The sequence below is a fragment of the Pseudophryne corroboree genome, chromosome 2 (genome assembly GCF_028390025.1).
Source record: "Pseudophryne corroboree isolate aPseCor3 chromosome 2, aPseCor3.hap2, whole genome shotgun sequence".
Lineage (NCBI taxonomy): Eukaryota > Metazoa > Chordata > Amphibia > Anura > Myobatrachidae > Pseudophryne > Pseudophryne corroboree.
In genome coordinates, this window is record NC_086445.1 from 672,846,914 (window position 1) to 672,867,121 (window position 20,208).

The following is a 20,208-nucleotide window of genomic DNA, read 5'->3' on the forward strand; positions in this document are numbered from 1 at the left end:
AGTACCCAGCTAGGAAGGCACTTGACTCTCCCCCACATTGTCAGAATATTGTGATGGCTGACTACACTGCTCACATAAGGAGCCAGATGAAGGAGGGGAGAATCTGGCATTACATACACTGCATAATTTTTGTTTCATCTTCATTGAGTAACACACAATAACACATAAAACACATATTGAGCTACAAACAAGCCTGCCCTATTGCATGTGAGAGGAGACAAGGAGTTAGAGAGGACACCAACACTGCAGAGCCCCAGTGAGGCTGTCAGCGTCTATATTTATATATATATCAGTTAAACTGTTTCTAACGAAGATTCCCCTAGAGGAATATGTGTTAGGTTCCTGGTGCTCAGAACAAGGGAGATGTTATGAAGTGAGTCCAGAGCACCAGGACGTAACGCTGGATTTGGTGAAATGGAACGGGAATAGCCCCTGGCACCCTACCTCCGTTGTTTTACCCGTGTTGTCAATTCACGCTTGCAGGACTATGGTTTCTTGGGCCCATGGCAGCCGCGTTTGAAGGGCGGATTAGGTCTGCCCAACTCCGATGCCCCCTCAGGTCTTAAAGAGAGACAAAGCGTGAACTGAGACAGGGTAATAACAAGGGGCCCTCTAACTGAAACAACCAAAGCCAGGGGCTACTAACTAGCCTAAAACTAAATGTATGTGCGGCTTGCCGCCAAAGGAAAAGAACAACAAAGGAAATGCTGACCACACGCCGACACAATACTTTTGTGTACCGGCGGTGACAGCATAAGCAGAACCCTCTGCAAAACACCAGTGACAGATACAACCAAGGAATACAGCGGCCTAGGCCGACGGACGCGGCAAAGCCGCTACTCACGGAACCGGTACAAATACTGGCAAACGGACAGGAACCCCCAATGCTGCCGACACAGACTCTCTGAACTGGAGGACAGGCAGAATCCCAAACGACAGACCGGTGGACACCAAGAAGCCAGAAACTCTACCAGGCATAGGCAAAGCCACAGGACTTCTGGACAGGAACGCTTCACGGCAGGACACGGGATCAGACACAGGAATCGACACAGGGACTGACACAGGAATCGACACAGGAAGCAGCTAGACAGACACTGCTAAACAGGAGCTCAGGAACTGGCAGGAACAAGCTCAGAACTCAAGCACTCTGGAAGACTGGAAACCTAGAAATATCACCAGCGTCTGTGAATTGCACTCCGACAGCATATAACAGAGGCCTAATTAATTATATCGTGCAGCTGCCCCGTTGCATGACTCCAAACTGACAAGATGCAATTAGCAGACAGGTGAGACCAACCACATGGAAACAGGCTGCAATTACACAGACTCACCACTGACAGCAAACAAATATCTTCTAAACCATAGCAAAAGGAAATCCTGGCCTGCAAGAGAACTATAAACATAAAATAGGAATGAACCACTACCTGTGGTTCATAACAGTATCCTCTCCTTAAGGGTGAGCTCCGAGCACCCCATGACACCCACGGGGAACATAAACAGAAGTATAACATAAAATACATAACCAAAATGAAACATAGGAATGACCCACAGCCGTGGCTCATAACAATATGGTGCACGAATAGCGTCTCTCCCCCTACTCAAACAACATGTACCAGTGATTCAGCGTGTGACAGACCGGAGGTGCTGTGTGAGGCTGCTGCTGCTTATGCAGAGAAAGGCGCCAAAATGCCGCTGAGCCCGCTCTGATATAGCTCCGCCCTCCATAATGACGCCAGAGCTACTGTACATATTTATACTGGCTATGTCACCTAAATGTGCTGTATTGTCACATAAATGTTAAGTAAAGCAAATGCCAGCCAGTGTCACGCAGGGAATACAGCGGGTACCCCCCCCAGGAGGGACCCGTATACCTCACCCGCGCTATTGCCGCACCATGAACCGGGGGACCCCCCTAGCGGGATCCCCGGTTTGTACTCACCACAGACGATCCCTTTCAGGCAGCGTTAGGGGTGTGCGGCATGCTGCAACAGCTAAGGTGCAGTGCCCCGCTGAACAAACAGCCCTTCAGGACGGTGGTCCTGCAGTGGGGAAGCGGCTCTGCACCTCAGAAGGCTGGTGATCGCCCCCCTCCCCTAACTCCCACGGCGCAGGTATGCTGTTGCCCAAACAGCATACCGAAAATAAAAAAGTTTTAAAATAAATTGAAGAAATCTCTCTGGAGCTCCAGAGTGAGCATCCTCTCCTGAGGGCACTTTTTTGTAAAATGCCTGTTGGAGGGTGCATAGAGGGGAGGAGCCAGCACACCCAGTGGAAGAAATGTAAAGTGCACTGGCTCCTTTGGACCCCGTCTATACCCATCGTACTAATGTGTACACAATAGCCCTTATCCCTAGAGAACAGTATTAGCAGCTGCAACTAATCGATTTCGACAGTCATTTTCACATACACAACATTGTCTCTGGCTGTCGTGTCTCACAGCAAGATTGTGCAAACCATTAAAAAAAAAAAGTTCTTTTTTTTTTTTGTGCTGATGGGGTATTTCTAACGGTTGCACGTACACAATCTATGAAAGTGCCGGTCAATAAAAGCAACAGAGGGACAGTGCACATTCCCTCTTTGCAATTACTTTGTTAATACATCCTGATTATAAATGACTCCGCTTCGCCACAATAATGAGTGAAGCAGGAAAGGACAAGCGTTAAAAAAACATTAATACAGTACATCTCTACCATAGGTCTTTAACTATCAAAGCCACATGGAAAAAGGAGATACATGGTAAGACTTACCATTGTTAAATCTCATGGTGGATTTGGAACAGGGATAATATGTGATTGTAAAGGCACAGGAGGTCCCACAGGGGGGCGCAAGTCTCGTTACTAGCGTAGTCAGTAAATTAGAAAAAGCAGCCCAAGGTGGGTCTTGGTGTGCTACTGGTGCTGCAGGCTGACCGAGGGGTACAGAACTCCCAATACCTGGACCCTCAGCTGGAATATTTTCCTCAAATAAATCTGCAGCGTCAGCAGATCACCCGCCCTGTGATGCATACATTATTGGAGAATGTAGCTCTAGGGTGTAACAGTACAATATAGCCAGACACAGTACCTGACAAAAAAAACCTGTGGGAGTGTGATTGCAATGCAGATCACAAACAGAGGATTTAAGTGATATAGATATCTATCTATATATATCTATATATATATATCTATATATCTATATATATATATATCTATATATATATAAAAACAATTATGACCGGCACTCCTACAGCAAAGAACAAATACCTGGGTGCCCTCCCGTGGCACTGCAAGGCCCAGCAAACAAAATAATGTAATGGGCGGCACTCCAAAGGATTTTCAATAAATCATACAGCTCACCAAGCCAGTTTGCGATCAACGTTTCAGGTGTCTTTATTTACACCTTTCGTCAGGATACAAATTTTACAAAACAAACATACCTTTTATAACACCAGACACGTGAGACACGCCTCGTCCCCTCTGCTTCCGGCCCCCGGCGCAGACGTCATAGACGCCGTCCCCTACTGCTACGTAGAGGGTAGGAGGAGTGGTTGTCATAACAACAATACTAAACAGAGCTTTAGACACGCTACGTCCAGCTCCTGCAAGCCACTCTAGCCCCACCTAATGGGCGGGGATAGTTGTCAAAGCTACCAGCCTAACACACTGCCAGCACACCGGGCTGCCAGAGCACAGAGCCCGAGGCTAACCATGTGTAAAAACACCGCTATAACGCGGCGGCTCGTTCCCCATGAAGCACTAATGGAACTGAATGACGTCACACTCAGTCCATGTTGCTTCAATAGTAACTATAAAGTGAAAAAAAATCACACCAACACCAAACACCAGAGGGAGCAAAAAATAATGATCAGACTAGAGTGATTCCTCCAACATAGCAGTATACTCTATATCATGTCACAACCCTACAGAAGTCCAGGCATTAAATTAGAAGTACAGGTGGATGCCATTAGGGATCAAGTAGAGATTCAACAAACAAAATGTATATTCATTTCCCAGAACATGGGAACACGTTAACATCAGTGTTTAAACATGAATCTAATATATATCCAACACATGCCCCACAAGCATGTAAACTAAACTTGAGGACTATGCAGACTAAACTAGAAACTGATAATTAAGATTAATAACCCCAATGGCAACCCCTGGAGGCAGATAGGCATGCAGAGTCAAAGGGAAAGAAACTACCAACAGAGTTATTAAAGAAAGCATAGAAGGGAGAGATTTTCATTCAATCCTGATGGGGCAACCTTGTTGAACTCAAAGATCCAACGTGCTTCCAGCTGTAATAGTTTCTTGTTGCGGTCACCTCCCCTTGGCATAGGGGGGACATGATCGATGAGTTTGTATCGTAAGGCTGCCATCGTGTGTCGCGCCTCCCTAAAATGTCTCGCAACGGGCTGTTCAATCTCTTTTCCTTCCAAAGCTTGTCTTATGGCTGACCTGTGTTGAGCTGCCCGTTCTCTAAAGGAACAGGTGGTCTTACCAATGTAGGCGAACCCACAAGGACATTTGATGATGTAAATCACAAATTTAGACGTGCAAGTTAAAACATGTTTAATGGGAACTTTCTTTCCTGAGTGTGGATGTAACACTACTGGACCTACTTCCAGGTACCTGCATGTGGTACAGCCTGTACATCTGTATGAACCTGGTTTTTTAGTAAGGAAATGTGAACGTAATTCCCTTTTCTCTGCCGTAGTATCATTGTGGACCAACCAGTCCTTAAGGTTGCGTCCCCTCCGATGACAGTTCAGCACCCTATATTGGTTCAAAGATGGTAAAGATTTATCTGTCTTGATGATTGGCCACAGTTTCCTGACTTTCTTCCGCACTATTGTGCTTGCAGTATTAAAGGTGGTAATTAGCGGAAGTACCTTCTCTGATGTTTTTTCTTTCCGCTGCAGACATTGTGTGCGTGGGAGTGCCAATGCTTTTCTTTTGGCACTTTCAAGATCCTCAATTGGGTAACATCTCTCAAGGTATTTCCCAATCATTCTATCCAATTCCAACTCACACTCATCTTGATTACTAATGATCCGTCTCGCACGAAGAAATTGTGAGAAGGGTAAACCCTTTTTCATGGCCGTGGGATGAAAACTATTAGCGTGCAGCAACGTGTTTTTATCCGTAGGTTTATGATAAACCGATGTCTGTAGGTGGTTCTCCTGTGAGCTGTATGATTTATTGAAAATCCTTTGGAGTGCCGCCCATTACATTATTTTATATATATATATATATATATATATATATATATATATATATATATATATATATATATATAGAGATATATATAGAGATATATATATATATATATATATATATATATATATATAGAGATATATATATAGAGATATATATATATCTATATATATATATCTCTATATATATATCTATATATATATATCTCTATATATATATCTATATATCTATCTATCTCTATATCTATGTATCTAAAACTTATTCATATTTATTAATTAGTGTTCCACAGTATATTATATCACATGTACAATGCAGAAATTATTACAAGCGACAATAAAACTGCACTGGACTAGCAATACTAAGTAAAGCTATGTATGTATACTGATATAACAATGCACAGTAAATACTGGATGTATATCACAGGATACTTGTACTAAATAACCCTGTAGTTATGCACTTGTTCTTAACTAACACTGTCTAAACGACATGTAGAATACTTAAGTGTCATGTAACTGCACAGCGCTGATGAGGCAAGCGGCTTTACAGAGGAGACAGTGCCCAGCAGTCCCAGAATCAGCGCAGCTCTGTGTAATGGCGCCCAAACGCTAACAGGGAGTGAGGGAGTGAGAGAGATGCAGCTCCAGTGCGGGAACATCTGCTGTAGATTGCGCCTGGGGCTGGGGAGGGGCTACAGGTCAGAGCCTTATCCCCTCTGCTGGACTTCACCACCGGGTACTATGGAGCCTGTACTAAACGGATTTTAGTAAATCCGACCTGTGTTCCTTGCCCTGGTGGATATAGTGGGGTCCCTGCACAGCCACAGTGTACACGCCAGCGGCGCAGTCTGTCTCCGGAGACCGCGTCCGGATGGCGATTTCGTCAGGTCCCGCCTGGGGGACCCTATTACCTCCTCCCTATCGTGTGGCCAAGCGATCCAGGACAGCAGCAGCAGTATGTGTGCCTGATGAGACCGGAGCACCTCCGCTGTAAGTACCCGGGAACCAGGGCGCGGGAGTATACAGCGCCGCTGGGGGAGGTGAGGGAGCAGCAGCACGATATGTAAGTATGACATATAGCACCAAGTGCCTAAGCTGCGGCCCTTGAAGTCTTCTTTCTTATCAGAAAAGCTCTTTTCAGGGCTGCCTAGCACAGCATTCCCTGTCAGCTGCCTGCACTGCAGGCAAAACAACTTACAATCTGAGCTCCAGTGCCTGGAGGTGGGGATATAGAGGAGGTGGTGCAGTGCATCCTGGGAAACGTTCAAAGCTTTTGCCTGTTGGTGCCTCGGATCAAGATCCAACTCTACACCCCCCCCCCCCCCCTTCCACCCCGATATTATTCCATGTGGAATACCAGTGTACCCCGCTGCAGAAAAAGAAAATAAATGCCTAACAGGATAAGAAACAACAAAACTAAGCTTAAATCCCAGGTCTACTTCCTAAGATCTGAGCCACAAAGTCATTTTAGAAACCACTAAGGCAAACATCAGACACCGAAGAGAAGCATCATGAATCTGAACAACCAATACAAGGAGCTCTCTGGAGTCACCATTCTCTTGCCGACCAGTTGCCAACTGCTTCATCCAGGCCTAAAAGGCTTTATTGACCAAAGCTACAGCAAATATCGGTACCTGAGAAGCAAAACAGACTTTGCTAAATATTCCCTTAAGGTTACTGCCTTTGTTGTAGAAATGACTTCAGCCTTAGTCAATCTAGCAATAGATGCATCCATCCGCAGTGGAAACATCCAAGATGTGTTGTACTCATCTACGAAAGGATACGTGGCTTTAAAAAGATGTGAGAACTGGAAATTTATTATACTTAAGCCAGGCTTCACCAAAATATCCAAAACATTAGAAAAAGCAGGAAAAGTCAATCTGCTTCTTACGTTTGAATAAGGAAGAAGGATCTGACTCAGAAGCCTCCTTATTCTAAACATTCAGCAATTGGCAGACTGTACTACACTAAATTATGCAAGCCAACACTAGCAGGAATCCCTTGAAGATTCAAGCTTCTTTTCCATAGAAGAGATCTTAAAGGTTATTGTATGTGTTCCGAACACATAGGTGTTCCCCTGAGTTACCAGCGATAACCTTAGGGAAATCAGGGTTCAGGCTGGATAGCCAGTAGGAAAAAGGCACTTACTTCCGGCTAGTAATCAACTTTTAACGGAAGTTCCAAAATGGCCCGAGACATACTTTGGTCATTATGGATTCACCGCCTCATCTATCGGGCGTCCGGATGGTTGAAGACCCACACAGACCACAGCAATAAGAAAGAATACACTTAAATATTGTTATAACTGAGAATTAAGAAAAGGGGGCAGAAACCTTACACAGCCTTAACTATGCAAAGAGCCCAATAATTAGCTGGAAAACAAAAGCAAAGACTCACTCTGGTGAAATGTTGGTTGTGTCTCGACTTCCAAGTGAAAAGACCACCAAGGAGGTATGGGACAAGGAGCTTCCTGTAATGTAGCGCCAGAACTCTCTTGACAAGGCTGCAGCTGCAATTATCCAGTCAGACTCTGCACCGAGCAGCACTGTGTACTGGGGGAGTTAATCACCCCGTGATGCAGCGTTATCCAGAGGCAGGCTTCAGCTGTCCTACCTTATGCCTGCATTTTCTGAGAGACCAGTCGTGTGGCTAATACACTATGTGCACCGACTCTGTGCGCTTCCAGCAGCTGATACTGAGCAGGACCAGTGTCTTCCTCTGACTTATAACTAAGGCCCTGTTCCGGGCACAGAGCCCTGTAATCAGGACTGAGGCACTCTATGTGCCAAAACAAGAAGAAGAAAAAACGTATAACAATAAAAAAAAATATGAGAGATATGAGAGAGAGAGGAGGGATGCGGTCAATTTACCTACAATCAAAATCCCGACAACCATTGACCGACGTCAAAATCCCGACATTTAAAATAACGACTGGTCAAAAAGTCGACATGAGTTTATCATGATTTTTTTCATTGAAACAGACTTGTTCATACACTACCATCCCAGTGGACCTGGAGGGGGAATATAATAGTGTGCCCGAAGCATGGCGAGCACAGCGAGCCATGCGAGGGGACGTGGCACACCTATACGGTGTCAACCTATGTCGACATACACACACAAAATATGAAAAAACTGTCGACTTTTTAACATGTCGACATTTTAAATGTCAGTATTTTAAATGTTAGTATTTTGACAGTCAGTCAATTGTTTTTGGGATTTTGATTGTAGGCGTTTCATACTAAACCCATATATACCCTTCTTTAAAAATTACCTAAAAGTTAGCCTTTTCTAAGACACTAAATAAAAGACTGAGGTCCAGTGAAGGAGGGAGGGTTTAGAGGGGGGACAGAGCTTGGTTCATAGTGTTAACTATAAAGTGCTTGCTCTTTGTGGGAGCCCTATATCCTAGATTCGGCAGTGTACCCAGACTGGAAGGTAGAGGAAGTATTGTTTTCATGCGCTTTAAAACAATCCTTACAAGAAAATATACACAAACTCACCTGCTTGAGGGATGCAGCGAATGCTTCATGTGAGCTCTTGAGACGCTTGTAGAATTGGCTGCAGATGCTCTTTGCAAGCTTGGAAGCACTCAAACTTTCTATAGCATCCTGGGCCACCTTCCGTTTCCACTCTGGGGTTATAGCAGGGGGACTTACCCAAGTAATACGCTGTATAATCTAAGAGCAAAAACATCTGACTCAATTTGAAGTAATCAAACAAACAAGTGCAGCCTGGTTCACTTGCTTTGTAAATACATTTCTTTTTTATTTACAATGTGTTCAATACTATTTCATACAAGCAAATGAATGTAAACCATGCGTTAATGCAGGGCTCTATGAAAACTAGTAACTGATCATCATGGTGACTAGTTAAAACTACCCTACAGGTTATGTGGCAATTCTAGGTCTCACTGTGTGTGAAAGCACAAATGAAGAAATAGAGAAGTCCTGAGGTCTGTGCATTCCATAAATCCCCAACGTACAGGTGCAAAAGCAAGTTCGAGGAGCCTGTTGCTGCGCTCTTTGGACCTGATTGGACACAATGCCAATGATTGTTAAGTTGATTACATTTCTTTTGGACCACGCATGCATACAAGTCACAGTGCTAATCAATTATAGCATGTGTGCATCGGCAGATGAAGTATTTATTTGCCAGGTGAGTGACAGATCGTGAGCGTCTGTGGAAGGCAACAAGGTGGGGGGGGGGGGCGCACTTGTCAAACATAATTTCAGGGCAAGTTCAAGCCTGCATCATCGTATGAAGCTGTAAAGGCTAGGGAGGCTTGCTTGCGTCAGACATTCTAAGCAATCACAAGCGTTGCTGAGAGGTCAGATAGTGCAAGTGATGATGCATCTATATGCACCCGCGGATCAGAGAGACTCCAATGGTGGGAGTCTCTGCACAACTACCCACAGCATTAGTATAATTTTACAGATCTACAGAGTTTCAGAATGCACTAGTGATAGAACTTAGTTTTTTGCACCCGTACATTGGAGACTAATGGAATGCACAAACTACTTTATTTATTCATGGTTTTGTTTTAGAGGTGAATTTAGCTCATTTGGTGTCGAAGAAATAAAGTAAAGCGTTTTGTTGTCAAAAATGTTCATTATCCATACAAGAGGTGAATGGCATACATTGGTAGCTGTGTTTGTCTGTGACTATGTAGCTGCAATAATCCAGTTTATGTGGCCTTTTTCACAATTCTATAATAAGTTGGCTGGATATGAGGGGGTATATGTAATAGGGACAGAGAGTTTGTCAGCAGAGAATAGCAGTATTTTAAAGCAGACTTCCCACAAATTCAGACCATTACATATACCCCCAGGTCTGTTCTTTTTTAGTATAAAATAGCAGTATGTTGAAGCTTGTCTACATGTAAACTCTCCATGCCAAGTCTATAGGCAGAGCTTATAATGGCGTTTATCAATGTGGAGTCTGAAACTCTGCTTCAATTATCCAAAGCGACAATAATACTTACAATGATAAATTGCTAATAGACTTGATTTGTAGGCTGTTGTACGTTACCAATGCACAATACTAAACCCAACATTCTAAATTACTCCCTGCTCAGTACTTTCAGGAAAAATTAAAATAAAATTTAAAAAAAACACAACAAAAAACACAAGCTTGATATATGCTGAATAATCAAACCACACTGCATGTAAATGATCACAGGCAGTAATTACATAGACACTTAACACAGCAGATAAAAGCCCACGGCTAATTGCATGTGCCCCCAAGTCTATAATCAAAACAATATTCAAGACAAACGCAGCTTATAATGAAACAGCAGATGGCACACAGTACCTGGGACTCAGGTTAAGGGCATGATAATATCCTACAATTTGGCAAGACAACCAGTGCTGGACTAGTACTAGTCAGAGATTCCTCTTCTTTTTACTTTTAGCACCAAATGACAGAGGCTGAATTTCAGTTACTAAGAAAATGTAAAGCTGGGCATACACTATACAATTATCTGGCAGACCAGCTGTCAAATCTCGCTGGATGGAATGAAAATTTGGTAATGGATGAGAGCAAATGACAAACAGCCGTTTGCTCCCATACATTGGGAAACTGACAAAAATGGTAGTTCAGACAAATCACAGATTTCACCAAGTTGTCTGAACAACAGGTTTTGTTTTTTTCTCGTTTTCCAGTGTTTGGGAGCAAATGGTCGATTTGCCATATGAAACAAAGAGGGGAATTCAATTTATAGTGCAGTCCTATCTCCAATCTAGAGTGAGGGGGGATCGCAGGGGCAATATTTAATCGATGCCAGTTATCGAGCATATTTGCATCTGGTTTAGCCGCATAAAACATCTAAACCCGACTAAACTAATGGGCACAAACATGAAGTGCCGTTTGGGCATGAGAGGCTGCGAGCTGAAATGAGTCTTCCAGCAGCTCAGCTCGCCGAAACGGAGCAACCATTGAACTGCTCAGTTGGGCGCCATTTTGTAATAGCTGCAGGGAGAAAATAGAAATCCCCCCATAGAATTTAGTCTGCCCTAAACCCATATACACTAGGGTTAATTTTGCAAGTATCTGAAAAATGCTGTATTCGGTATAACAAATTTGCTCCACAGTTGTAAAAGGACTATAAAATAAAAATAAAAAATAAAAAAACATTCTCCATACAATTGGCCCAGGGAAGTAACCCCTTTAAGCACCCAAATATTTTCAGAGGAGATTTTATGCAATTCAGGGTAAAAAGTGTTGAATCAGAGAGAAATCAGAGTCGGACCAGTCGAACAGAGTCGGAGTAAAGGAAGTAGACCAGGTGCAAAGAAGCAAGAAAGCAGAAACTGCGTAAGAAAAGGGAGAACCCTACCAGCTCGGCCAAAAATCCTACCAAAGTTTAACACTCATGTGCCCAGCTAGACAGGTGAACCAATTGTGCAGCAATTTACTACTAATGAGATTGGGGAAGCCTAAAACCACAGAACGCCTTAGACTTGTACAAGGTTTTGATGGCCACCGTAGCTGGCTTATTCCCCCAAATAAAGTAAGACAGTATACGGTCTATACCAGAAAACACTTTTTAGGAACGTAAACTGGAGAGCTGACGGAGATAAGTATTTAGGTTGGATGGACATTTTAATTAGATTAAAAAGACACACAATAGTTAGGGGCAATTTCATTCACGTATGGGCTCGCACTTTGAAATTACACGTAATGGGATCTATATTTTAAGTCACGTAATCCGAGGATAGAGGCGTAATCCAAACCCCCAGGTAATTACACTATAAAGTCCATTGTAAAAGGACAAAGGGATTGCTCAATGTCTGGTAAACTGCCTGATATAGGAAAAATAAGGAGATTTATGGTAGACTTACCATAATTAAAGCTCTTTCTGCGATGTACACTGGATTCCACAGGGAATAGATCGGGGTGTATAGTTGGCTCTTGATCCAGAGGCACCAACAGGCTAAAGCTTTGACTGTTCCCGGATGCATTGCATGGCCTCCTCTATATCCCCGCATCCAGACACTGGAGCTCAGTTTCGTTAACCAGTCCAATGCAGGAGCAGGTAAAAGAGAAGGCAGATGTTAGTCACATAGAACCACATTCTCACGAGAAAAGAAGGGACCAGCGGCTAATGCCATACAAATCCAAAGAAGCTAAGTGCGTCAGGGCGGGCGCCCTGTGGAACCCAGTGTACCTCGCAGAAAGATTTAACTATGGTAAGTCTGCCATAAATCTCCTTTTCTGCAGCAGGCTAAACAGTGTTCCACAGGGAATAACATCAAAATGTCCTAAAGCAGTTCCTCATGGGAGGGGACGCACCGAAGCAGGCACAAGAACCCGGCGTCCAAAGGAAACATCCCGGGAGGCGGATGTATCAAAGGCATAAAACCTAATGAACGTGTTCACTGAGGACCACGTAGACGCCTTGCACAATTGTTCAGCGGACACGCCACGGCGGGCCGCCCAAGAAGGTCCAACAGAGAGTAGAATGGGCTTTAATAGCAGCAGGATCTGGAAGACCAGCCTGTGCATAAGCTTGTGCAATCACCATTCTAATCCATCTGGCCAAGGTTTGCTTACTTGCAGGCTAGCCACGCTTGTGAAAACCAAAAAGTACAAATAGGGTATCAGACCTCCTGAGAGAGGCAGTCTTCTCCACGTAAATACGGAGAGCCCATACCACATCCAAAGACCGCTCTTTGGAGGACAAACCAGAAGAAATAAAAGCTGGAACCACAATCTGTTGGTTAAGGTGAAAAGATGACACCACCTCAGGTAAACAGCCAAGGGCGAAAAACTGCAAGGTCACGGTAAAAAAAATAAGAAAAGGGTAGACGACGGGACAAAGCTCCTAAGTCCGACACCATCCTAGCAGAGCCAATAGCCAGCAGAAACAAGACCTTAAGCATAAGATATTTAAGGTCCACAGACTCAAGAGGTTCAAATGGATACTCATGTAGGGCATTCAAGAAAACAGACAAATCCCATGGAGCCACAGGAGGGACATAGGGAGGCTGAATCAGTAAAACGCATTGAGTGAAAGTATGAACGTCAGGAGTAGACACAATCTGCCTCTGAAACCACACCGACAAGGCAGAAATATGAACCTTGAGGGAGGCCAGACGAAGGCCCAAGTCTAGGCATTGTTGCAGAAAAGCCAAAAGTCTGGAAGTTCTGAAATTGTATGCATCGTAATTCTTAGCAGCACACCAGGTGAAGTAAGAATTCCAGACACTAATAAATCCACACAGAAACCGGTTTGCGGGCCTTCAACATAGTTTGGATAACCGCCTCTGAGAATCCTTTGGCCCTCAGAAGTGAAGCTTCAAGAGCCACGCCATCAAAGCCAGTTGGCCAGGTCCAGGTAGACACAAGGGCCCTGAATGAGGAGGTGTGGGAGTTGAGGAAGCAGAAGAGGACGCTCGATCGATAGACCCTGCAGGTCTGAAAACCAATGCTGTCTGGGCCACTCTGGAAAGACTAGAAGTATTATTCCTCCTTCTTGCTTGAACTTTCGTAGTACCCTGGGCAGGAGTGACACTGGAGGGAACACGTAGGGCAGCTGAAAGTTCCATGGAATTGCCAGTGTATCCACGAACGCTGCTTGAGGATCCCTTGTCCTTGCTCAGAAGACCCTAACCTTGTGATTGTGTCGAGACGCCATCAAGTCCACATCTGGTAGTTTCCACTTGTCCACTAGAAGTTGAAAGACTTCTGGATGAAGGCTCCACTCTCCGGCGTGTACGTCCTGACGACTGAGGAAGTCTGCTTCCCAGTTGAGGACCCCCGGAATTAACACTGCCGATATGGCTGGCAGATGGCGTTCCGCCCAAAGAGGAATCTTTGACACTTCCATCATTGCCATACAGCTTCGAGTGCCGCCTTGATGATTTATGTACCCCACCGTGGTGGCATTGTCCGACTGTACTTGAACAGGCAGGTTCTGTACCAGAGGCAGGGCCAGTTCCAAAGCATTGAACACTGTCCACAATTCCAGAATGTTTAATCGGGAGGATAAATTCCTCCCCGGTCCACCGACCCTAAAGAGACTGTTGCTCCAACACCGCACCCAAACCCCGCAGACTGGAATCCGTTGTTAGAAGAACCCAGATGTAGATCCAGAAGGGACGACCCCTGCTCAATTGCTGGTCCTGTAGCCACCAGGTCAGCGACAGGCGAACCTCCGGAGTCCAGGAGATCATGCAAGTACTGATTCGGTGAGGCAGGCCGTCCCACTTGGAAAGGATTACCCTCTGCAGAGGGCGGGAATGAAATTGAGCGTACTCAATCATGTCGAAAGCAGACACCATGAGGACTAGTACTTGCATCGCCGAGTGTATCGACACACGCGGGCGAGATAGGAAGCATCTTATCTTGTCCTGAAGTTTCAGGACCTTCTCCGGAGACCAGAAAAACCTTTGGTTGTTGGTGTCCAATAATGCCCCCAGGTGCACCATGCTCTGAGCAGGGATCAATGTGGATTTCTTCCAAATGATGAGCCACCGTGGGCTTGCAAGAATTGGACCGTCCATTCCAGATGACGGAGGAGAACCTCTGGGGAGTTCGCCAGGATCAGCAAGTCTTCCAGATACGGCAGGATCCTGATACACTGACGGCGGAGCAGAGCCGCCATGACCTTGGTTAAGATTCTTGGATCCGTGGTAAGACCAAAAGGTAAGGCCTAGAAATGAAAATGTAAATTGGCAATAGCAAACCTGCAAGCATTGCTGATGCGACACGGCAATAGGCAGGGGTTAAAGGGAAAGGGGGGGGGGGGGGGAAACGAGGTGGAACGGAGTTCCACCACCTGTAATGGTAGGGGGAACTAGTTCCACCATCTCCACTGCCCTGCACAGTAATTCCAACAGAAAAGCCTGCCCCATCATCTGCGTCAATTGATGATACAGGCGGCACTAAAGTTGCTGATGGGCTGCAGCCACCTACTCCTTCCTCAGGTCCTGATGCCTCCATGGTCCTCCATGAGTTCCACCACCTCACCAGGACCACTTTAAGCCCTGGCAATAGGAACATGCAGGTAAGCATGCTGTATATCCAGGGATACCATATAGTCCTTGGGCTCCAAGGCCAGAACAATAGAGCGAAAAGTTTCCATACGGAATTTGGATACCTTCACAAATTTGTTCAAACACTTGAGGATGAGAATGGGCCGAGAGGATCCATTCGGTTTTGGAACTAGGAACAGTGTTGAATAGTACCCGCTGCATCTCTGAGCCAGAGGCACCGGCACTATCACTCCTGTGTCCAGGAGGGATTGCACCACCAAATGGAGAGTTTTTGCTTTTACCGGACCCAAAGGGAATGTTTGTTGAGCAAAACTTGCAAGCGGGATGTTTCTTGAAAGTGATGGCGTATCCGTGAGCGATGACTTCCTTTACCCAGGCGTCTGAAGTGGTCTGTAACCATACCTAGGCAAATAGTAGAAGTCGGCCCGACCCGTCATGCAGCAGGCTTGTCTGTTTTGGAAGCAGGTTGACTGGCAGCCCAGAAACGTTTTAGGTTTGGGCTTAGTGGATTTGGAAGTACGAGCCAGTTTCGGGTACGCCTGACCCTTTGCTTTACTTGGAGGCCGAAAGGAACGAAAGGAAGTACTTCTAGCCTTCGGAGCCGAAGGATTAGTACTAGGTAAACAATCAGTCTTCGCGGATGCTAAGTCAGCAACAATCTTGCTGAGAACTTCCCTAAAAAGGATGTTTCCCTTAAAGGGGATCACCTCCAAGGTCTTTTTAGAGTCCAGATCTACAGACCAGGACCGCAATCAGAGAATACGGCGAGCCAGAATTTACGTAGTAGACGCTTTGGCCACCAGGACACTGGCATCAGATGCTGCCTCCTGAACATAATGAGAGGCTGTAATACTATAAGAAAGACACTGTCTAGCATTATCAGGAAAATCAGACGGTAGCTCCGCTTAAACTTCCTGAACCCAGGCTTCAACAGCTTTTACAGCCCAAGAAGCCACAATAGTGGGCCTATGCACAGCTCCTGCAAGAGTGTAAATAGACTTCAAGCAACCCTCCACACGCCTACCCACCTGTTCCTTCAGAGAGGTGATGGTAGTGACAGGCAGAGCAGATGACACCACCAGACGCGCAACCTGTGGGTCCACTGATGGATATGTTTCCCAATTTTTACTTAACTCCACAGCGAGGGGATAACGAGCTAGCATCATCTTAGACAGGGAGAATTCTTTCCTGGATATTCCCGGGATTCCAGACGTATGTCAACCAAGTGGTCAGAATGGGGTAAAACTAATTTAGTAACCTTGTGATGCATGAATTTATCAGGTTTCTTAGAGGTATCTGGAGGTTCCGAGTCATAATGAATTTGAAGAATCGGCCTGATAGCCTCCAAGAGGTCAGGAACATCCACTTGTGTAATAGATTCCCCATCAGAAGCATCCGCATCAGAGTCTGAGGGGTCAATATATGCACCATCTTTATCGGATGAAGTATCTGAAACGTGTGGATTGTGAGGAAGTAATGGCCCGCTTAGATGACCCCTTGGTCCTAGACGGGCGAGGGTTAGATTTTTGTATAGCTAAAGACAGATTTAATTGCTGCAACTGAGTTAACAGATTATCTGCCCATAGCGAATTAACTGCAGGGACAATATGTGGCTTTAATGGCACAGGAAGTCCCACAGGGGAAGCAAGTCTAGTTACTAGCGTAGTCAGTAAATTAGAAAAATCAGCCCAAGGTGGGTCTTGGTGTGCCACTGATGCTGCAGACTGACTGAGGGGTATAGAACCCCCGATACCTGAACCCTCAGCTGCAATGTTTTTCCTCCAAGCAATCCGTGGCGCCAGCACTGCATGGCGCAGGATCAGCCATTGATCTGCCGGCCCTGTTTAGCAGACATTATTGGGCAGCGTAACCTTAGGGCATAAGAGTACAATATAACCAAACAAAGTACCTGACATTTTAAAAACCCTGTATAGTGTGTGACTGCAAAGCAGAGCACAGACAGAATTTAAGAGGTCTTTGGTAACTGAAACACACAGAGAAAAATACCAAAGTAGTATATCCTGCGTACCTATATTTTATAATTATAATTATAATAAAAAGAAAAAAGGGAAAAAAAAGAAAAAAAAAAAGGAGAAAAAAAAAGTGACTCGTGCTCTGATCTAAGATTTAATATGAACAAATATTTGAATCAAGGATATACTTTCAAATAGAACCTGCATTTCCAAACATATCTTTACTCTATAGAAATCTCATAACGAATATATAATGAGATCAATATATGAATAGAGATAAATTAAGGAGTAATTGAATACTAGCTTAGCGTGGGATTAATATCACAAAATTGTTTGTGGACATTAGAATAAGGCACGCCGACACACATTTTTAAATCTTTATTCACACCTATCAATTCTTATGCACTTCTATATGTTTTGTCTATGTCAATGATTTTAACCTTTAGGTTTCGCCTCAACTTGTAGTCTAAAGAAAGACACTATCGTTTTATGAGAATAATAATAAAAGTTAAGTTTTAAGGAGAAGTGGAAATCAATCCACCCCTCCCTGTGTGCACCGATAATACAGCCCTTTCTTTCTTCTTCTACTGGTATTCATTCTAGCTGTAGTTGGTAGCACCCCCAACATAAATGGTAATTACCAATAATTTATAGGGGTTCTGAGGAACTTTGGTTCCGAAAAAATTATTTTTGGTTAATTGTGTGTGTGCAGATACACCCCCATTTCTAGCTCTCTCACCACCCTGGTAATAGGGTGATTGGATAAACATAAAAACCAGAAGAAAGTCTCATCTCACCGACAAGAAATCCACAAAGATAAGTCTGGGATCCATTGTTTTTGACCCCTATGTGAGCACTTTGTTGTTCCGACAAAAACTCCATGAGATATCTCTGGCAGACACCTCTAGTTCACCGAAATATGGAACCCTCCTGGTGTAGAGCCCATTCATTTCTCATGAATGGTGTGTCAACTTGAGAAAGTCCGATTCCCCATTTAGGATTCCCGGAATGAAAATAGCAGACCCGGTTGAACGATGAAGTTATGCCCATCTTCGTATGTGCTTAACGTTTTTCATCGCTTTTCAGCGGCAAGTTCCTTCCTGATGTTGAGGCACGCGCACAGTTTTCCTTGAAGACTCTCCTGTGCCTACACCGGTGTCCTATATGTGGCCCAAGGTTCCACCTTTAATTGGCATACAATATACTTCTTTGGGAACACAACCTTCCTGACACTGTTCCTCAGTGTCAGAATTTTTCCAATCTGATATCCAAAGGGATTTTTCTTTGTCCAGCTGGGATTCCTGTTTCCACCAAGCTGACGACCTTCTTACTTTTATCGTAAGTACCATTCCGTTTCCATTATGGGAAGCCTTCCTTAATTACCTACAGCACCTTGTATTCCCAGGTGGTTCCTCCAAGTACCAACCCGGACAACACTGCCCATCTTCCACGATCCAATGAGATTGCCATTTAGTGTGGTGTGACTGTAGATTCTATTTGGTAAAATTCAGACGCTGTTGAGACGTCGAGTGGAATTGTGCATACTTCACTCTGTTGATGTAGATACCATCAAACCCATCACCCGCTTTGTTGCGTGAATGGATCCATTTGACTGTGTGACAAAAACTTGAATCCTAGACTACACCCTGGATATTCTGTTGCAAGGTAAAAATTACTTCTTGCAGACCTGATCCAGTACAGCTCCCAAGTGAATCATCCAATGTGACGGAACAGGAGACACTTAATGGTTCATTGTCTGCTGCAGAGGGCGTAAGGGTAATCCCTGCGTGCCAGGATTAAAGATCGTCTAGATCTGAGAAAATTCTTAACCGCTGCTAGCGGAGATAAGACGTGCTCACCTTCATATGTTTGTTAAATAGTCAGGCTAACCGAAAAGGTAAGTCCTATAACTAAAAAATGCTGTTGGAAGATAGCAAACCCTTAAATAACACTGATGGACAGTGATATAGCACCTGAAGGTAAGCATGCTGTAGATCCAGGGGTAGCCTTAATCCCCTGGCTTTATGCCAAACATAAGGAACATAACGATTGCAGGTGCAACCGAGGTTTCAAATGTATTTGTTCAGCATTTTGAGATTGAACATAGGCCGAAATGACCCGTTTTGGCTTCTGAATCTACCAGGGGGTAAATAAACTAAGATTGGAGTTCTATTTAAGATGGGATGTTACCCATAGCAACCAATTAGATTCCAGGTATATTCTAGAAGGTGCTAGATAAATGAGAAGTAGAATCTGGTTGCTATGGGCAACATCCCATCTTAAATACACTGCTCAAAAAATAAGAATTTACTCACCGGTAATTCTATTTCTCGTAGTCCGTAGTGGATGCTGGGACTCCGTAAGGACCATAGGGAATAGCGGCTCCGCAGGAGACTGGGCACAACTAAAAGAAAGCTTTAGACTACTGGTGTGCACTGGCTCCTCCCACTATGACCCTCCTCCAGACTTCAGTTAGGATACTGTGCCCGGAAGAGCTGACACAATAAGGAAGGATTTTGAATCCCGGGTAAGACTCATACCAGCCACACCAATCACACCGTATAACTCGTGATACAATACCCAGTTAACAGCATGATAACAACCGAGCCTCTCAACAGATGGCTCAACAATAACCCTTTAGTTAAACAATAACTATATACAAGTATTGCAGACAATCCGCACTTGGGATGGGCGCCCAGCATCCACTACGGACTACGAGAAATAGAATTACCGGTGAGTAAATTCTTATTTTCTCTGACGTCCTAAGTGGATGCTGGGACTCCGTAAGGACCATGGGGATTATACCAAAGCTCCCAAACGGGCGGGAGAGTGCGGATGACTCTGCAGCACCGAATGGGCAAACTCTAGGTCCTCCTCAGCCAGGGTGTCAAACTTATAGAATTTTGCAAACGTGTTTGACCCCGACCAAGTAGCTGCTCTGCCAAGTTGAAGAGCCGAGACCCCTCGGGCAGCCGCCCAAGAAGAACCCACCTTCCTCGTGGAATGGGCTTTCACTGATTTAGGATGCGGCAGTCCAGCCGCAGAATGT

General features: G+C 44.6%; 1 protein-coding gene across 5 annotated transcripts in view; it reads right to left on the bottom strand.

The window, feature by feature from the left end:
- The window catches only part of DSTYK (dual serine/threonine and tyrosine protein kinase), a 403,908-nt gene that overhangs the window by 159,505 nt on the left and 224,195 nt on the right, over positions 1-20,208 (bottom strand). For 4 of the 5 annotated variants that reach the window (XM_063955101.1, XM_063955098.1, XM_063955102.1 and 1 more), the window contains exon 6: positions 8,692-8,868. The exons of the other annotated variant lie outside the window; for it this stretch is intronic. In XM_063955101.1, coding sequence (XP_063811171.1) covers positions 8,692-8,868 — 177 coding nt within the window. The remainder of the gene's footprint in view (positions 1-8,691; positions 8,869-20,208) is intronic. 5 annotated transcript variants of the gene reach the window in all.